Genomic DNA, 19,629 nt, shown 5'->3' with positions numbered 1-19,629 from the left:
TGCTGTCAGGGTGCCAATGCCTGAGATGATGGGGCGCCCAGGATTTCCAGGTTTATGGATCTTGGGTAGTAGATAGAATACCCCAGGTCAGGGCTCCAGGGGTGTGTCTGTGCGGATTTGATCTTGTGCTTTTTCAGGAAGTTTCTTGAGCAAATGCTGTAGTTTCTTTTGGTAACTCTCAGTGGGATCATAGGGTAATGGCTTGTAGAAAGTGGTGTTGGAGAGCTGCCGAGCAGCCTCTTGTTCATATTCCAACCTATTCATGATGACAACAGCACCTCCTTTGTCAGCCTTTTTGATTATGATGTCAGAGTTGTTTCTGAGGCTGTGGATGGCATTGTGTTCTGCACAGCTGAGGTTATGGGGCAAGTGATGCTGCTTTTCCAGCAGGAGAGTGAGTTTGTGTGTGGATGGGGGTGGGGGGTGTGTGAGAAAACCTGGATTTGTGCTGGAAATGGCCCACCTTGATTACCATGCACATTGTAGGGAGAGTGGTCACTTTGGATGAGCTATTACCAGCAGGATAGTGAGTTTGTGTGTGTGGTTTTTGGGAGGGGGGTGAGGGGGTGAGAGAACCTGGATTTGTGCAGGAAATGGCCCACCTTGATTGTCATGCACATTGTGTAAAGAGTTGTCACTTTGGATGGGCTATCACCAGCAGGAGAGTGAGTTTGTGTGTGGGGGGGCGGAGGGTGAGAAAACCTGGATTTGTGCTGGAAATGGCCCAACTTGATGATCACTTTAGATAAGCTATTACCAGCAGGACAGTGGGGTGGGAGGAGGTATTGTTTCATGATCTCTGTGTGTATATAAAGTCTGCTGCAGTTTCCACGGTATGCATCCGATGAAGTGAGCTGTAGCTCACGAAAGCTCATGCTCAATAAATGGGTTCGTCTCTAAGGTGCCACAAGTCCTCCTTTTCTTTTTGTTATTGTAGGGTTACTTGTAAACACTGGTCTTTACACGCTGTCATTCTGGGGTTGTTCTTGCTGCTGGGCTGTGCACGCAGCTTTATTATTGTAGGGTTGCTTGCAGGGCCGCTCACCCGCAGGGGTTTGTTATTGTAGGGTCGCTCAGGGGTGTCGGGTTCCCGGCCCATTGTGTTTTTCTTGAATTAGAGAAAATCAGAGGATTAAAGCCTTCTATTTGGGGAAAACCCAGGTGGGTTCCTTGGGGTCCTGCTGAGGGGCAGTGGTTCTGGGGGAAGGGATGGATGGTTTAGTGCCCGGCGCTAAGCACGGTGGTGCAGCCTGACCCTGCTCGGGGGCACAGAGCAGTCCACATGCGGGTTTCCCCAAGGGCTGGCTCTCTGGGTTCTCCGGTCCGAGCTGGGGGAACGTGGGTGTCAGGCACCCGCCGCCGGCCCTGAGCCAGCTACCAGCTGGAGTCAGGTGCATTGTCCAGTCCCAGCTACTCAGTGCGATGGGGAAGGGCAGCGGGAGGCAGGGATCTGGGTTGGGCTCCGGGAGGGCACAAGACTGGAGCTGGTGCATTCCCTCCCGAGCTGGGAAGGGAACCCAGGTGTCCTGGCTCCCAGCCCCACCCTCCCCCAAACTGGGAATGGAATCCAGGGGTCCTGACTCCCAGTCCCCCCACCCCCTCCCCCCGAGATGGGAAGGGAACCCAGGCGTCCTGACTCTGTGAGGCAGCAGGGAGGGGGGAGTGTTGACCTGGGAATGTGGCAGTGGAGTTTCTTTGGGGATGGGAGACCTGAGAGCCTGTCACCTGAGCCAGGAGGGGGATGGAGCCAGGTGACACCTTGGCCTGGGAACCCAGACAAAGGCTAGAGGAGGGAGCCGGCTGGGGGTGGGGTTGGTTTCAGTTTTGGGCTGGGTGGTGGAACGCAGGGAACCCCAGGGCTGGGGTCTAAGCTCCCTGCCCCCAAGAAGGACTCGACTGAGGGGTCTTGGTTGTACCCACAAGCTCTGTTTTAGACTGTGTTCCTCTTGTCCAATAAACCTTCTGTGATATTGGCTGGCTGAGAGTCATGGGGAATCCCAGGAAGAGGGGTGCAGGGCCCCCCACACTCCATGACAGACTCCCAGCCCGGTGCCCTAGCCACAAGCCCAGCCTTGAGGCACTCGAGGCGTCAGGGACTCACTGTGGGGCACTGCAGAGCCCTGACCTCGAGGCCGGCTCAAGCAGCCCTGTCGCCTTCCTGGAGCCCCGAGCTCCATTTGGCCAGCAGTGCCTTGCCGGGGTGGCCTCCCGGGGCAAACGGCCAGCGGGGGCTGCAGCCGTGGCACTCCGGAGAAGGGGGAGAAAGGTCTGCCTCTGACTCCAGGGCTGGGGAGGATCAGCCCTGAGTCCTCGCTGTGCCCGGCTCCCCCTGCCCTGGGGGACAGCTCAGCCCCTGGCCTCTCCGGGGCCTGCCACTGGCGGGGCCTGGTGTGACGAAGCGGGACTGTTCGGTGAGAAAACCTGGATTTGTGCTGGAAATCACTTTAGATAAGCTATTACCAGCAGGACAGTGGGGTGGGAATAGGTATTGTTTCATATTCTCTGTGTATATATAAAGCCTGCTGCAGTTTCCACGATATGCATCTGAGGAAGTGAGCTGTAGCTCACGAAAGCTTATGCTCTAATAAATCGGTTAGTCTCTAAGGTGCCACAAGTACTCCTTTTCTTTTTGCGAATACAGACTAACACGGCTGCTACTCTGAAACCTCTGAATAGTGTGGGAGTGCCTCAATTTCCCCTAGGCAGTTCTTAAGTATCTAGGGGGTGGGATAAGGGTGTATGATCCTTGCAGAGCCCTAGAGGGCAGGTGTGTGCAGGGGTCTGGACACAGAGAATGGCCGACACCCTGTTTCCTGGCCACTGATGGCCTGGGCCCTTCCCCCCTGCAAGGCGAGAGCTAAAGGGCTGGAGAACAAAGGAATCCGGTGCCCTCCTGGCCCGGGAAAGGGACAAAGCCCAGAGGAGGAGGGGCTGGAGGGAGTTTCAGTTTGGGCTGGTTGGGGACATGGAGTGAAGGGCAGACGTGGTTGTCTGGCTCGCTGCCCCCTAGAATGGACCTAGCTGAGGGGTCCTGTTCTCTGCACCTACAAGCTCTGTGTTAGACCGTGTTCCTGTCGTCTAATAAACCTTCTGTTTTACTGGCTGGCTGAGAGTCACGTCTGACTGCGGAGTTGCGGGGCTGGATCCTTTGGCTTCCCCAGGGCCCCGCCTGGGCGGACTCGCTGTGGGAAGCGCACACTTATCCCACCACCTAGATACTTAAGAACTGCATAGGGGAAACTGAGGCACCCCTACAGTATTCAGAGGAAACTTTAAGAACAGTCCTGCTTCGTCACAGGGTGTCTCTAGGGGGGTGTCCATGGGGGGGTCTCTGTGGCGTGTGTCTGGGGGGGTGTCTCTAGGGTGGGTGTCTGTGATCGCCCCCCCCCCATCACTCAGTTTCCAGGGTCTGGGGAGTGTGACAATGAACCTGCCCCTGGGCTGTTCACGCCTGCCCTGGGGCGCCCCCCTGTGGCCTCCAGTTTCTCTGCAGCGGCCCTCCGGGGCCAGGCCCCTCTGGGCTCAGCATAAGGCGACTGGGGCTTTGGGGCTAGACGTGGCCCCTCGGGCAGTGCCAGGGGCCGGGCACTCATCGCTCCCAATGGGGGGCCTCTAGTGGCGGGATCGGCCCCACAGGGAACCTCTGGTCCAGCCACTGAGCTGCTCAGACCCCAAGAGCCCACCGGTTCCCATCCCCCACTGCCTCCCCCCTGCCCCGTCAACAAACTTCACTGCCCTGCCCCCGGTCGCCCCCTTCCCAGCCCCACGGCTCCCTCTCTGCCCCAGACCTTGATCACTGGAACCTCGCCCCCTCCTGGCTTCCCACCCCTCCCTCCGGCCCACCCCACATACCCCCGTGGCCCTCCCCACTGCGACCCCTCGCCCCCTCCCGGCTTCTCACCCCTCCCTCCTGCCCACCCCACATACCCCCGTGGCCCTCCCCACTGCGACCCCTTGCCCCCTCCTGGCTTCTCACCCCTCCCTCCGGCCCACCCACATACCCCCATGGCCCGCCCCGCTGTGACCCCTCGCCCCCTCCCGGCTTCTCACCCCTCCCTCCGGCCCACCCACATACCCCCATGGCCCGCCCCGCTGTGACCCCTCGCCCCCTTCCTGGCTGTCCCCTGCTGCATCTCAGCTCCTCTTCCCAAGCCCCCTCCGGCCCCCGATGTGAGGCAGCAGGGAGGGGGGAGTGTTGACCTGGGAATGTGGCAGGGGAGTTTCAATGGGAGACCTGAGAGCCTGTCACCTGAGCCGGACGGGAGAGGTGACACCTCTGCCCGGGAATGTGAACAGAGGCTGCAGGAGAGAGTTGCTGGGGGGGGGTTGGTTTCAGTTTGGGGCTGGGTGGAGGAACACAGGGAACCCCAGGGCTGGGGTCTAAGCTCCCTGCTCCCCCAGAAGGACGTGACTGAGGGGTCCTGGGGGTACCCACAAGCTCTGTTGTGGACTGTGTTCCTGTTGTCCAATAAACCTTCTGTTTTACTGGCTGGCTGAGAGTCTCAGTGGATCCCAGGAAGAGGGGTGCAGGCCCCGGACTCCCCCACACTCCGTGACACCCCCATCTCCCCTGCCCCCGGCCCCCTCCATCCACAGAGCCAGCGCAGGGGCAGCATCTCCTCTGCTCGCCCGTGTGACCAAGCTGCCCAGCCTGCGCCCTGTCGGCCCCAAGGGGCAGGGAGCGGGTCCTCTCCCGCCCAGCCCCATGGGCAGCCTGGCCCAGGCTGGAGACCCCGGCCTGGCACCCCCCAGCATTCCAGTTGGGCAGCTCCCGGTGGGTGGTGGATCATGTGGATAGTTCAGCCTCGGATGCCTCGAGCAGGGGGCTCAGACCCTTGCCCGGGGGCTGAGGGGTCACGCCCCCGTCTTGGGCACGCAGGCTTGGAGCCACGGCACGGGGCCTGCTTTGGGGTGGGACGGGGGGATGGGGCCCTGCTGCCCCGTGGTGCTGCTGCCCCGCTGGGGTTGGCACATGCCATGCTCCGATGCCCCGGTGATGGGCAGGGGAGGCTGACAGAGCAGGTCTGCGCTGGCAGGGCCGGTGGGCGCTTGGCTCCTGGAGACACATGGGCTGGCTCTTGTTCTGCCCCGTCCTCACCGATTTCTCTCTCCCCCCAGGTACGGCCGCCGGCCACGCGTCTCCGCTCAGAGGAAGCAGGTGAGTAGGGGGGCAGGTGGGGGGGGCAGGGGGCACTGCCCGGCTGAGCAGCTTCGCTCATCTGTGCAGCAAATGCATCGCTCCTCAGCCCCACAGCTCTGCTGATGCCCCTCATTCCTGAGCCGCAGCCCCCCTTGCTATCCCAGCCCTGGGGTCCCCCCACACCCCAGTTCTGCTCTGCTGATGCCCCTCACTCCCGACCTGCAGCCCCTCCCCTCAGTACTGGTTCGCCCTTCTCATTAAAGGCACCAGAGCGGCTGCACCCCCCAGTCTGATGAAGCCCCGAGCCCAGGGGCGTCTCCCACCAATTCCCGATGCCCACGAGGACGGCGTGACCCTCTCCTCACCCCGTCCCTTGCTGACGCAGCTGGAGGGTCCGTGTCCACCCTGACCCCAAATACATCCCTGGGTTGTCGCGGTCGCGAACGAGGCCGAGACCCACCGGCTACTGCTCCAGCCGCGCCCAGAGCTCGGGGCTGGGGGCCCTGGCACGTGCAGCTGGTGGCCTGGCCCCCTGTGGGCGTTTGGGACAGGAATGGCCGGGGCAAAGCGGGACGCCAGCTGCTCGAAGGGGGAGGGTGCCCCACAGGCCTGCTGCCACGCCTGCCCGTCATCCTGCCCCAGGCCTGTGGGGATGGAGTCCCAGCGTGTGACCTTGCCCCGCTAGGTTCCCGCCTAGGTCCAGATACCGGGGCAGCAGGCTCTGATGCCGGGGTGATGGGCTCCAGCGATGGCTCCGGTACCCAGGACGCAGGCTCCGATGCCGGGGTGATGGGCTCCAGCGATGGCTCCGGTACCCAGGACGCAGGCTCCGATGCCGGGGTGATGGGCTCCAGCGTGAGCGCCGAGGCCGGCTGCATCCCTGGCACCGGTGCCAAGGCCGAGGGCTCGGACACCAGGAGCCTCCCTTTGCACGCCGAGCTCCCGGCGCTCTGCCCAGAAGCCCTGTTCCAGGGCCCCGAGGCCGAGCCCTACATGCGGTTCCTGAGGAGTCACCACTGCTACGCCGCGGTCCCCACCAGCTCCAAGCTGCTGGTGTTCGACACCACGCTGCAGGTGAGCGCCGAGGGGCCAGGCCACGGGGCTGCCCTGGGCGTTGGGGGCTGGGGGGGGCGGGCTGAGGGGACCCTGGGGGCGCAGCTGGGCCGGTCCCTCCCTCCACCCCGAGCAGTCCCATAGCCCCGTGAGGCAGGCTGGCGGGCGAATGGGGGCTGCCCTGTCGTCCCCCCTCCCCGGCGGTCTCACGGCCCCTCTGCTTGGCTTGCAGATGAAGAAGGCCTTCCTGGCGCTGGTGGCCAACGGGGTGCGGGCCGCCCCCCTCTGGGACAGCAAACAGCAGTGCTTTGTGGGTGAGTGCCGCGGGGGGCAGGGGGAGGGGGGCAGCGAGTCCGTGCCAGGCAGCCTCGGCTAGGTGCAATGGCATAGAACGGGGGGGCTGTGCCCTGTGCTGGGATGCCCAAGGCCTGGACAGGGATCTCAGCGACACCCACGCCCACGATGCCCAGCATGGCACCGTTGCCCCCCTGACACCCAGCATGGCCCAGAACCCATCATACTCCAGGGCACGTTGGCACTGGCCCGGGTTTGCTCCTGGCCCAGGTCCTTGCACCCACGGAGCCAGCTGCTCTGCGGCTGCTGGTATGTGACCTGCTGGGCTTGTTCACCCCTAGTAGGCTGGCACGCAGGTGGCCCCCGTTTCTGGCTCAGTGGAGGGGCCAAGCTGCGAATGGGCCATGGGGCCCGGCTGCCTCTTACCCTGGGAGTGGGTGGGGGCGCCGCACCATGGGGCACTGCGGAGGGTGCCGCTGCCCAGCCGGTGTGTGCCCTGTGGGCAGATGGCTTTGCCCGAGCAGGGCTGTGAAGCCAGCTGCTGGGGAATGGCCGTGGTGCCCCCAGCCAGCTGCCCCCACTGACCCTGCCCATCTCCCCTGGCAGGGATGCTGACCATCACGGATTTCATCAACATCCTGCACCGCTACTACCGGTCCCCGCTGGTGAGCTGGTCAGGCCTCTGCCCCATGGCTGGGGAGCTTCTGCCCCTCTGGGGCGGCTCCCCCTCGAGATCAGACTCCCCCAGCAAGCGGGAAGGGGGCTCAGGAACCGCTTGTGGGGCGGGAAGAGGGGCAGGCAGGATGTTACACTGCTGGGCACGTGCCGGGGTCCCCAGTGCCAGGGGGCTGTTGAGTTCCTGGTGGGGGGACCAGGGGGGCGCCAGGAGGGGACCCCAACAGCATCTGGCTCAGTGTTAGTGCGAGAGGCAAAGCGTGTCCCCTGGGCAGAGCTGGCTGGCTGGGGACATGTCCCTTCTGGTGCCAGCCACGGGAGGAGACAGGACGCCAGGCTAGATGGGCCCATGGACAGACCCGCTCTGGCAGACTCCGGGTACATCCGAGTGGGTGCCCTGCCTCTGGGATCTGCGTCCCCAGCGTGGCGTGTGACCCCGGCAGAGCTGGTGGGGGCCAAGTGGCCATCTGACACCACCCAGTTGAAGTCCCCCTTGGGAGCCACGCAGCCAAAGGCAGCCCCTGACCAGAGGCAGCTCCCAAGCAGCCCCCAGTGGGTCCTGTGGCTCCCCCAGGGCCCACCCCATGGGTCCCCCTTTGCCACCTGGCCCGGGCATCCTGCCTCACCCCCCTTTCCCTGTGCTGCAGGTGCAGATCTATGAGCTGGAAGAGCATAAAATTGAGACCTGGAGAGGTAGGGAGAAGACGGCGGGGGGCAGGGAAGGTGTGCGTAGGTGCAGGGATCTGTGGGGTGTGTACAGTATGGCGGGCTGGAGGGTGAAGTGGGGGGTGCGTTGGGGCTGTGGGAGTTACAGATCCTGCCCATGCCTGATCCCCCCCTGGGCCCTGATCCCCCTCGGGGGCGGGGCTGCCCCGGGCACCGGGAGCTGCAGGTCAGACGCCCTGGCAGGCTGCCCCGGCTGCCCCTGCTCAGAGGTCCTGCCCGCCCCAGCCTGCCCCACAGGCCTGAGCTGTCTGGCACCCACATCCCATTGCCCTTGTGCCCCAGCCATGCCCTGGCAGAGACTGTGCCCCCACAGGGACAGACTCAGGCACCCCTGCTCGCCTCCTCTGCCACCCCCACAGCCTTGGCTCCCCACTCACCCGCTCAGCTCCCTGTTGGCCCCCCCCGAGCCTCGACCCCCAGATCACCCCGTTTATCTCTCCACACCCTTGGTTCCCTGCTCACCCTCATCAGCTCCCGGTTCGCCCCCTCTGCCCCCACCCTCAGCCCCCCACTCACCCTCTTTGCCCCCTCAGCTCCCCTCTTCTCCCCACTGCACCCTTGGCCCCCAGCTCACTCCCTCTGAGATGTCAGGGGGGTTTCCCTCCACCCTCCCGCTTCCCAGGCCCCTGTCCCGCAGACAGCAAGCGGCAAAAGGCCAGGCGTCCGAAGGGCAGACGAGGTGATGTTTGCTGGGTGAGTGTCCGAGCCAGCATGTTCCAAAGCCCTTCACACCACTCGACAGAGTCTGTTCCCCAGTGTTCCCTCCCCGGCTCCGACGTCGGGGAGCCTTCACCCCGCGCCCCCCCCGCCCGGCTCCGACGCCGGGGAGCATTTACCCCGCTCCCCCCCGGCCCAGCTCCCACGCTGCACAGTCTTACCTGTGTCCCTGTTCCCCATTCCCTATTCCCGCCCCACCCTTAGCAAACATGATTCCAATTTTCCCTTCCACTTCCTGTTTTACCCCAGTTTTTTACGGTAATATTCTCAGCTATACCTTAACTCAGCGGTTCTCAAACTTTTGTCCTGGTGACCCCTTTCACTGAGCAAGCCTCTGAGTGCGACCCCCTTATAAATTAAAAGCACTTTTTAATATATTTAACACTATTATAAATGCGGGAGGGAAGCGGGGTTTGGGGTGGAGGCTGACAGCTCCTGACCCCCCATGTAATAACCTCGTGACCCCCTCAAGGGTCCAGACCCCCCAGTTTGAGAACCCCTGCCGTAACCAATCATTTTACTGAAATTTAACTAACCAATCCTAGCACATTGTAACATAATTCTCTAACGACTGGTACCCCACCCCCCTCATTAACTTACCCCAGCATCATGAATTATACAGCGAACAGAAACAATTAGAGATCCAGACAGATTGACAGTAGAAAAGTGGGGGCCGGGCCATAAAGATAAAACATACAAGAATGAGGGGTTCACAGCCACAATTGCGGGAGGGATAGCTCAGTGGTTTGGGGATTGGCCTGCTAACCCCAGGGTTGTGAGTTCAATCCTTGAGGGGGCCATTTAGGGCTTGGTCCTGCTTTGAGCCAGGGGTTGGACTAGATACCTGCTGAGGTCCCTTCCAACCCTGCTGGTCTATGATCCTGCGGAGAAGGGATTTCGTGCCAGACAGGCTACTATCGAACGGTGTTTTCTTTCACTGCCTTGAGCTGGCGGTGATGGGCACTATCCGGACAGGATCGTCTCCCTGCCAGCCCGGTGGCACTGTAGTCCCATGGGACTGGTCTGAGAGGTGAGGATGAGCCTAAGAACCAGGCCTCCGACTCTCCTAGTGAGAGAAGCCCAGACACGGGCGGACTGTGATTTTGATTCTTTCTTTTGTACCCCTGTAAGTAGCTAAGTGGTAAAAATTCATCTAAGTTGTTAAAGAATAGGCCTTTACAGGCAGGCCTGAGTATCTATATCCTGACACGCCCCTGCACCCTCGGCCCCCTGCTCACTCCCTCTGCTCCCCCGCATCCCCGACCCCCCAGCTCACCCCCTCTGCTTCCTTTCCAGAGGTTTATCTGCAAGGCTCCCTGAAGCCCCTGGTCTCCATCTCCCCCAATGACAGGTAAATCCACCCCCAGCCACATCGGGGAAGCACCTGTCTCTGGGCCGACTGCCCCCACTGTAGCCCCACTGGCCACCCCAGATGGAGCCTGCCAGGGCCTGGGTGCCCATGGCAGCCCCTAGAGCCAGGCTGGTCCTGGTGGGAGCCCGGGTGGGGGGGCTGGGACAGGTCCTACACAGAGTCTGCCCCACAGGGAAAGGGGGAACCAGGGGTTGGGGATGTGGTGGGGGGCAGTGAGGAGAGCGGGGGCGCATTGGCATATGAGGGAGTGAGGCCAAGAAACAACCCAGGAGTCCAGGCCACTATTCTAACCTTGGTCTGCCAGGGCTGAGCTGGGCAGCCGAGCCCGGGCGTGATGGGGGCAGGGTGGGGGGCTGGCAGGGGCAGGACCAGAACCCCCCAGTTGGCAGAACATAGCACCAGGCTAGATCTTGGGTGGTGCAAGAGGCTGGGGTAAGAGGGGCAAAGGGGGGGGGAGCAGCGGACCCCTGGAGCCCCCAGTCCTTGGTATTACTCCAGAGTGCCCTGAAGTTCCCGCCCAAGGCTCTCCAGCCCCCCCCCGCCATCACTGCCTCGGTCTCCCCCAGCCTCTTCAACGCCGTCTACCACCTGATCAAGAACAGGATCCACCGGCTGCCGGTGATCGAGCCCTTGTCCGGCAACGTGCTCCACATCCTGACACACAAGCGCATCCTCAAGTTCCTCCACATCTTTGTGAGTGGGGCGGGGGGGTGGGTCATTGCTGTGCCCGGGGGCCGGGTGCAGGAGGTGGGGGTGAGGCCTGTCCGTGCGGGGGGTGGGCAGTGGCCTGTGTTTGTGGGCTGGCCCAGGCCGGGACAGGCAGGCAGACAGGGCCGGGTGTGGGTCTGTGCGCAGTGCGGGTGTCGAGAGGTGTTTGGGCAGGGGGTGTATGGAGGCATACAGCGGGGGGGGGGGTGTATTCGTGCAGCGCGTGCAGACGGGCACTTGCTTGCGGCAACGTACCATGCCCGGGGGGATCTGCCTGGCCGTTGCCCTTGGCCTGACTCGAGGGAGCCCGGGACCAGCTGTGGGGGTTGGGGGGTGTCACCTCGTGCTGCCCAGGAGCCCAGGGCACTGCCCAGTGTGAGCTCGGACTGCAAACCCGAGCCCCGTCCCTGCCGGCCTCGCTGGCTCCGGCAGCAGAGGGCCCTCGGCGTGTGCCCGGGAGCTGCCCCCTGATCGCTGCCCTTCTCCCGCCGCAGGGGGCCATGCTGCCCAAGCCGCGGTTCCTGCAGAGAACCATCCAGGAGCTGGGCGTGGGCACCTTCCGGGACGTGGCCATGGTGCTGGAGACGGCGCCTGTCTACATGGCCCTGGAGATCTTCGTCGACCGCCGGGTGTCGGCACTGCCCGTCATAAACGAAGCCGGTACGGGCAGAGACACCAGGGCACGCTAGGCAGCCCGTCTCCCTGACCTCTCTGGTCCCGGTCCACCTCCAGGGTCCCCCTCTGGACTCCCTCAGCTGCCCTCCTTGGGTCCCCCAACCCACAGCCATCCTGAGCACCTGCTGTCCCGTCCCCCCGTCCCGCTGGGCCGGGCCCACCGCGGACCCCACTCTGCGCAGCCAGCACCGTCCTTGTCTTACCCCGATCCACGGCTCGCTCCCGGAATCGCTCCCGGAACCAGGGCTCCTTGGATCCCCCTTTGCCACCCAGTGTCCCCACCACGCCTTGGCTGCCCGTCTGACCCCACTGCCCGCAACTGCCCTGCTCTGCCCCGCCAGTGACCCCGGTGCTCTCTCTCTCTCGTTCCAGGGGAGGTCGTGGGCTTGTACTCCAGGTTTGACGTGATCGTGAGTATCACCCCTGGGTCCGGATCGCTGGGCTCTGGGCAGCAGAGAACGTCCCCCCATCGGGCCGTTACCTCCCCTCCCCTTCACTCCTTCCACCCCAGAGTGCCGAGCAGGGATCCTTTCCCCGCCACCACAGTGCAGCCCCCTCTGTGGTGGAGCATGGCGGCTGTTTCACAGTGCAAGAGCTGAGAGGGAGAGTGAAGGCGAATCCCCTAGCTCGGGCTGTAGGGTGGATTGTGGGGTGGCAGGGACAGTGGGGCTAACCCCCCATCTCACACAAGGGGGCAGGCGTCTCCGGTGCTAGGCCTGGGCCCTGACCGCGGCCATCTGTCCCCTCTCCCCAGCACCTGGCTGCCCAGAAGACCTACAACAACCTGGACATGAGCGTGCGGGAGGCCCTGAGGCAGCGAACGATCTGCCTGGAGGGGGTGCTCACCTGTCACCCCCACGAGACCATGGGCGACGTCATCGACCGCATCGCAAAGGAGCAGGTAGGGCTGGGGGGGCCCTGCCCCCCACCTCAGATCCTGCTCCAGGCCTCCAGGGCTAGTGCTGGGCTGGGCCCCTGGACCCGGGTCCGCCAGTTCCCCCGCTCAGCTTCGTCTGTCCCTGGACTCGCTTCCCTCCCCCCAGACTCCAGCACTGCCCCCAGTCCCCTGGCTGCTCCTTTGTGAGGCTCACCCCCTTTGTGCCCCCTGTCAGGGTTCCCTCCCCACTCTGAACTCTGGGGTACAGATGTGGGGACCCGCATGAAAGACCCCCTAAGTTTATTTCTACCAGCTTAGGTTAAAACTTCCCCAAGGCACAAATCCTTTGTCCTTGGACGGCACGCTGCCATCACCAAGTGATTTAGAGAAGACGCAGGGAGAGGACCACTTGGAATTCCTGTCCCCCCCAAATATTCCCCCAAGCCCTGCACCCCCTTCCTGGGAAGGCTTGAGAATAACATACCAAGCACATAGGTAAACCAGATTCTTACAAAACAGAACTTTATTTTAAAGGAAAAACAAGTAAAAGAAGCCCCTCTGTAAAATCAGGGTGGAAGGTAACTTCACAGGGAAATCCGATTCAGACCAGAGGATTCCCCTCTGGGCAAAACTTTGAAGTTACAAAAACCAGGGATAAATCTCCCGCTAAGCACCGGGAAAATTCACAAGTTGAAAACAAAAGGTAATCTAACGCGCCCTGCCTTCCACACTTCTGACTGCCTCTCTTTGCAGTATTGAGACTCACTTGAGGATGGTTTATAGGAGAAGAAGTTTTCTGACCTGGTGTGTCTCTGCTTCCCCAGAGAACGCACACACAAAGAGCCCACAAAAAGCCTCCCCCTGCCCCCCCCATTTGAAAGTATCCTCTTTCCCCACTGGTCCTTTGGCTCAGGTGCCAGCCAGGTTATTTGAGCTTCTTAACCCCTTGCAGGTAAGGAGGAATTCTAGGCTGCCCTTAGCTGTATGGTTATGACCCCCCCACCCCGCCCCGACAGTGGTCTGTCCCCTCCCACGGGCTCTCGCTGACCCCAATCCACTGCCATATACCCCCTCTGACCCGCCCCTCACTGACTGACCCTGATCCCCCCCTCTGACCTGCCCCTCACTGACTGACCCCAATCCCCCCCTCTGACCCAGCCCCCTCTGACTGACCACAATCCCCCCACATGCCCCCTCTGACCCAGCCCCCACTGACTGACCCCGATCCCCCCATGTACCCCCTCTGACCCAGCCCCCCACTGACTGACCCCGATCCCCCCATGTACCCCCTCTGACCCAGCCCCACACTGACTGACCCCGATCCCCTCGCACGTACCCCCTCTGACCCAGCCCCCATTGACTGACCCCGATCCCCCCACGTACCCCCTCTGACCCAGCCCCCCACTGACTGACCCTGATCCCCCCCCACGTATTCCCTCTGACCCAGCCCCCCACTGACTGACCCCGATCCCCCCATGTACCCCCTCTGACCCAGCCCCACACTGACTGACCCCGATCCCCTCGCACGTACCCCCTCTGACCCAGCCCCCACTGACTGACCCCGATCCCCTCGCACGTACCCCCTCTGACCCCGATCCCCCCACTGACTGACCCCGATCCCCCCCCTACGTACCCCCTCTGACCCAGCCCCCACTGACTGACCCCGATCCCCTCGCACGTACCCCCTCTGACCCCGATCCCCCCACTGACTGACCCCGATCCCCCCCCACGTACCCCCTCTGTCCCAGCCCCCACTGACTGACCCCGATCCCCCCACGCTGCCCGTTCCCTGCCCACCCCTGGCTCAGCGGGTGAGGCTGATGGTGGGTCTGGCTCGGCCGACAGGTCCATCGCCTGGTTCTGGTGGACGAGAAGAACTCGCCACGGGGGATCGTCTCCCTCTCCGACATCCTGCAGGCCCTGGTGCTGACGCCCGCAGGTATCAATGCTCTTAACTCTTAAGCCCGCGACGAGCGTCCTTTCTCCATTCGTACCCTCCATTTCCTCAGCTTCTCTCCGGCTCAGGTAGGCTCAGCCCTCGGCCTCCCCCTCTCTGCCGCTTGCCACCCCCATGGGCTGCGCTCCTGGGGCCCCCGCCCGGCTGGCTCTGCAGGTCTGTATTGCTCTCCGGCAGCAAGGCCTGGCCTCGCAAGGCGCCACGTCCGGTCACCCTCGAGGGCTCCGGCCCGCCTCCCCTGGACTCGGAAGCCCTGTGCCAAGTGGGGGACCGGCCCCCACTCTGGCCGTATGAGCTGAGTGCAAATCGCAGCTGCCATTGCTGGGGCGGGGATGCCAAAATCAGCTCCCCCCCACATCCCTTTCATCCGTGGCTTTCTCGCCTGCGTCCCTGCAAAGCACCCACGGGGGTGAGGTCGTTCCTGTGGGGGGGGGCAGGGCGTGTAGGTGGCAGCTGACGGACGGCTGGATCCAGGGCCAGCCGCCTGGCACGGCTCCCATTCGCCCAGGGATCCCCTTGGCACAGCAGATCACTGATTCCTGGAGCCCGCCCCGTGATCCGGCCCAGCTCGATCACCCGTCCAGCAGCGCTGGCATGGCCCGGCTCCTTGGACCCCTCCCCGTGGGGTGCTCGCCGCACCATCCCCGCGGGCGTTGGGCAGTCAGAGGTCACCGAGCGCAGGCCTCCGAGGGGAACCCACTGATGGCCTGGAGCTTCCCCTCTGCAGGACTCGATCCCTGGTCACTGGGGCCCTCTCTGGTAGGGATGGGGCCCCGATGACTGAGACCCCTTGGCCAGGGAGCCTGCGGGTTGCCCCGTGGGGCAGTGGCTGTGCGGGGTGCTGTGACCCCATCGTGCCCCAGTGGGCTGGGGGTGAAGGGTCTCAGGGGAGGGGAGCTGGGCAGCACTGTGTTCCTGTAACACTCGGGGGGAGGGGACAGATGGCACAGAGGTGGGGATCTCCCCTCCCTGCCCCCGGCCCCCTGGCCGTGCCCCCTCTGAATGGCCACAGCTGCCAGCAGCACAAAGAGACCCCTCCACGACCACGGCGTCCCTCCCTCCCGGCATGGCTGGCCCCATAGCCTGGGGGCCCCCAGGGCAGGGTGGGTGCAGAGAGCTGGGGAAAGAGAGCAGGCAGGACGCCCAGCTGCTGAGGGCATCTACGAGGCTTCCCGCTGGCATCCTGGGGGCCCCCCCCAAAAGACGGGCGGGTTCGAAGTCAGCATGGCCGGGGTGGGACATTTGGCCTGGGCTGGTGCAGAGCTTGGCTGGCGGGCGATGCCGTCGGTGTCCCGAGAGGTGCTGTGTGCCAGCCATGGGGCTGGCATGGCTGGGTCCCTTGCAGCCCCTTCCCCCGCTGCGTATCTGCCTTGTTTTCGCGCCTGGCTGGGCACCGGTAGGGGTAGCACCCGCGGGCTGAGTGCACTTGCCGGTGGGGCTGCAGAAGGCTGCTTGGCAGAGCTTCCGAGAGGCCTGGGGCCCAAGGCCACCCCCTCGCCCCCGGGCACTGCGGGGCCTTTCTTCCGGCACGCGCCCACCTTGCTGTCTGCCCGGCGGCGGCTCTCTGGGGCCTCGTGGCCGTGGTGGCATTTGTTCATTGTGGCCCGTTGAGTTCCCATCTTACTGCCCCCCCCACCCACTTCAGCCAGTCAGCTCAGCTCTGGGGCCAGGACGGGGGCCAGGGGCTGTGGCTGGAGGGACGTGACCAGTACTGGCCCAGGTGGGTGCGGGAGGGATGGCTTGGGGGCACTGGACATGGGGCCTGCCCCCCCCGCCCCCCCAGAGGGCCCCGGTTCTAACCTGGCTGCAGATAGCCCATATCTGAGTGGGAGCCGTTCCCAGCTGATGGCTCGTTGCTGGCCTGGGCTTGGGTCAAATGGCCGGATCCCGCTGCCCAGTTTGGAGCCGTAGCCAAGGGGACGGGTTGGTTTCTGGCCTCCCCGGCGTCTTTAGTCCAGTGACTCCTGCTCTCTGCACCAGAGTGGGGCTGAGCTCTGCTGTCTGCCCGCCGGGGCGTTTGCCCAGCCTAGCACACTGGGGAGGATGGGGCTGTGCCCGCGGGTGCGATCCACTGTGTCCACGCGGCTCCCTTTGCGCTGGTGGCTACGGGCCGGCAGTAGCTTGAAGTCACCCTGAGGAGGCTGGGGGGGCAGCCCATGGGAGCTACAAGTCCCAGGGTGCAAAATCCTAGCCAGTGTGTTGCACGTTGGGACCTGTAGTCTGAACAGGCCTGCAGTGGGTGCATGGAGACGCGGGTGGCGGGGCTCTGCTGGCATCGGGCCGGGTCCCCTGCCAGCTGTGGGGCGGGCAGCTGTTGCCGCCTGGTAACCCCCATCCCTGGTTTTCTGCAGGCATCAACCGGCAGTTGCTCTGAAGGTGCCAGGGAGGGCTGCTGCCACGTCTGTCTGGGTGGCCCCTTGGCGCTGCCCGGGGGAGGACAGCCGTGCAGCAGGCCATGGCAGAGCCTGGCTGGTGACTCCGCTTCTGGGACTGTCTTTGCCTCGGGGGCGCACTCTCCGGGAGCTGAGCGACAGGACACGGGGAACCCCAACCACCCAGCCCAGCGGACATAGACACAGAGCTGCCCCCTGGCACACACTGGGGCAGCCGCTTGGCTTGGCACCTGGCCGGGCCTGGCCCAGGGAAGAGCAGCCAGGCCCCACCGGGCCAGGGTAGGAGTCACGTATAGAGTAAAGCTCAAGTGACACAGGGGATGCCCGCAAAGTCCCCCCTCCCCAGACCTCCCGGCCCCCCCAGCCGCTTCGCAAGGCAAAGTGCTTCCGTCAACTCAGCTCCGGTTCCGCCCGGCTGCTCCCTCCGGCGCTGGTGTAAATAATCCCCCCGAGGACCGAGACGAAATTCTGCCCCTTTACCCGATGGCTTCAACCCCTGCGCTGTGGGGCAGACTGCTTTGTTAGTGCAGGGTGGGGGGGCTGCTATTGTAGGGTCACTCGGTTGTGCCCCCACCCAACTTGTTATTGTGGGGTTGCTCAGGGGGAGGGCTGGGGGGCTCAGCCTGCTTTGTTGGCGTTTCTGGACGCTGCCCTCTGCACACTGGCTCGTTATTGGCGCTGGGTGGGTACTTTGTTAGCGCAGGGTTGCTGGTGGGTTATGTGTATTTATTCATGGCTGGTAGTGCTCCTCCTGCTGAACATCGGCCCTCGCCGGGCATCAGGCTGAGTTTCCTCATTGCTGCCCCTCTGCCCTCGCCCGCCCACTGACCCGCTGGTAGCGTGCCCCACGGCTGGCAAATACCCCTCCCCTCACCCTGACCCAGGGCCAACCCTGGAGCAATCGCCAGATGTTATGGGCTCCTCTGGGGGTGCCACCGTGCCCAAGGTTGGCCCTTGGCAGCGGGCTGTGAGTGCCACCACTGAGCCCTCTGGCAGTGCCAAGGCACCAGGTGGAGATGGCATAACATGGGTCAAGGGCAATGGGCACCCATGCCTTGACTTGCCCTGGACAGCGCAGCAGCCGGAGGGTCATGCCCGCAGCTCTCCATGCTGGGAACAGGTTGGCACCTGGCCTTGGGTGATTATTTAGAACCCGCACTAGTCCAGGAGAGCCCAGACCTGTGGGTGTCACGGAGTCCCTGGGCGATGCTCTGGAGCTGCTCCCTACGAAGCCAGTCAGGACTCTGGGGAAGTCTCCTCTCGGGGAGCAGCCTGTCTGCAGGACACACAGCTCCCCCGGCTTCCACCTTCCTGGGTCTGACCTCGGAGCATTCAGCCTCCTCTGCCCCTCCGTGCCCTTCCCACAGCGAGTCCGCCCAGGCAGGGTCCTGGGGGGGGGGCAGAGGGTCCTGCCCCCCAACTCCGCAGTCAGACAGGACTCTCAGCCAGCCAGTAACACAGAAGGTTTATTAAACGACAGGAACATGGTCTAAAACAGAGCTTGTAGGTGCAGAGAACAGGACCCCTCAGCTGGGTCCATTTTGGGGGCCAGTGAGCCAGACAACCCCGTCTGCCCTTCACTCCATGTCCCAGCCAACCCCAAACTGAAACTCCCTCCAGCCCCTCCTCCTCTGGGCTTTGTCCCTGTCCCCGGCCAGGAGGCCACCGGATTCCTTTGTTCTCCAACCCTTCAGCTCTCACCTTGCAGGGGGGAAGGGCCCAGGCCATCAGCTGCCAGAAAACAGGGTGTCGGCCATTCTCTGTGTCCAGACCCCTGCACACACCTGCCCTCTAGGGCTCTGCGATGATCATACACCCTTACCCCACCCCCTAGATACTTAAGAACTGCCTAGGGGAAACTGAGGCACCCCCACACTATTCAGAGGAAACATTAAGAACAGTCCCGCTTCGTCACAGTGGGTCACTAGCCAAAGGGGGGACAGCCATGGGCCACCACTGACAGGGCTGCTGCTCCCCACAGCATCGCCTGCTAATCTGAACTGAGCCGAAACCAGCCCGCCGGGATCCCCGCCCAGCACCTGGGACGCAGAACCCCCCGGGGTGAAGAGGTGGCGCTGGGGACCATCAGTGTGGGGGTAGCCCAGCCCAGAGCTCCCCGGGCGTTCCCAGCAGCCAGCCGTGGTGCAGGGCCAGAGCCCTGGGGAATCCCAGGCCAGTGGGGCAGCCGCGGGGTGACGGCCTGGCCAAGGGGCTGGCGGAGGTGGGAGGGTGCTGTGGGCAGTGCCAACCTCACCTTCTGCACCGTGTCTTGCCAAGGGGAGCCTTTTCCACGGACGCCCGTGGGGGCCGCTCACCGTGTCGGTGGCTGGCGCCTTCCAGCTGCGGGGGGGGGCAGGGGCAGGGGCTCCGTGCCACCCTCCCTGGTGAGCTGAGGGTAGCACCAGGGAGGAAACGGGCAAGGCAGGCAAGGGCCAGGGATTGTTTCTGGAGAGGGAGATGTCTCACCCTGTGGGGGTGGGGGCCTTTACCCCCCCCCCGGGATGGCCAAGGGGCTGGGGGTAATTGAACTCACAGCCCCTCATCCTCCCCCCAGCTGGAGCGCCCATGAGCGAGACGCCCTGTCCTGCTGGCGGGGCGGGTTTGTCAGTGTAGCGTGGGGCAGAGGCGGGGGTCGGGGGCACAGGGGGAAGCAGGGCAGTAGAGCAGGCCAGCCCCTGGACCCAGGGCTAAGCTGGAGCCGGGCTTCCCTTGAAGTGACTCCATCCAGGAGCATCGGGGGCCTGGGAAAAGGAATCCAGGGTCTCAACCCATGGCAGAGCTGAGGCAAACCCCCAGCTGCAGCTGGCCTGGGGCCGGGGCTCCCCTCTCCGGGCCAGGCCACGCTACCCCCTGCACCTCTGTCCTTTCCTTCTCCCCGGTCTGCTTTCGTTCTCCTGCCAGAGAAACGCTGCTCGGGAGCGAGCTGTGGCCTGGCGAACGCAGGGCCCCGCTGCCCACAGGCCCCTGGCTGGCTCAGGGCTACCACTGCCCGCTGAGGTGCCGGCCAAGCCCAGGCTGTCAGAAGGCCGAGCCAAAGGGCAG

At 63.9% G+C, this 19,629-nt stretch overlaps 1 protein-coding gene across 1 annotated transcript; it reads left to right on the top strand.

Annotated features, from left to right (window-relative positions):
• Window positions 1-4,705: 4,705 nt before the first annotated feature.
• Window positions 4,706-14,199, top strand: PRKAG3 (protein kinase AMP-activated non-catalytic subunit gamma 3; the record flags this gene model as incomplete). The annotated part of the gene is made up of 12 exons (XM_084642723.1): window positions 4,706-4,774; window positions 5,119-5,158; window positions 5,526-6,214; window positions 6,426-6,507; window positions 7,094-7,152; window positions 7,810-7,855; window positions 9,902-9,956; window positions 10,544-10,670; window positions 11,180-11,345; window positions 11,733-11,770; window positions 12,115-12,261; window positions 14,083-14,199. 12 exons carry the CDS (start codon window positions 4,706-4,708, stop codon window positions 14,197-14,199), a joined length of 1,635 nt encoding a protein of 544 aa, XP_084498849.1.
• Window positions 14,200-19,629: the final 5,430 nt, after the last annotated feature.

The sequence above is a fragment of the Lepidochelys olivacea genome (genome assembly GCF_965140295.1).
Source record: "Lepidochelys olivacea isolate rLepOli2 genome assembly, chromosome: 11".
Taxonomy (NCBI): Eukaryota; Metazoa; Chordata; order Testudines; family Cheloniidae; genus Lepidochelys; species Lepidochelys olivacea.
The sequence above is the reverse complement of the archived record's forward strand: the minus strand, read 5'-3'. Positions and strand labels throughout refer to the sequence as shown.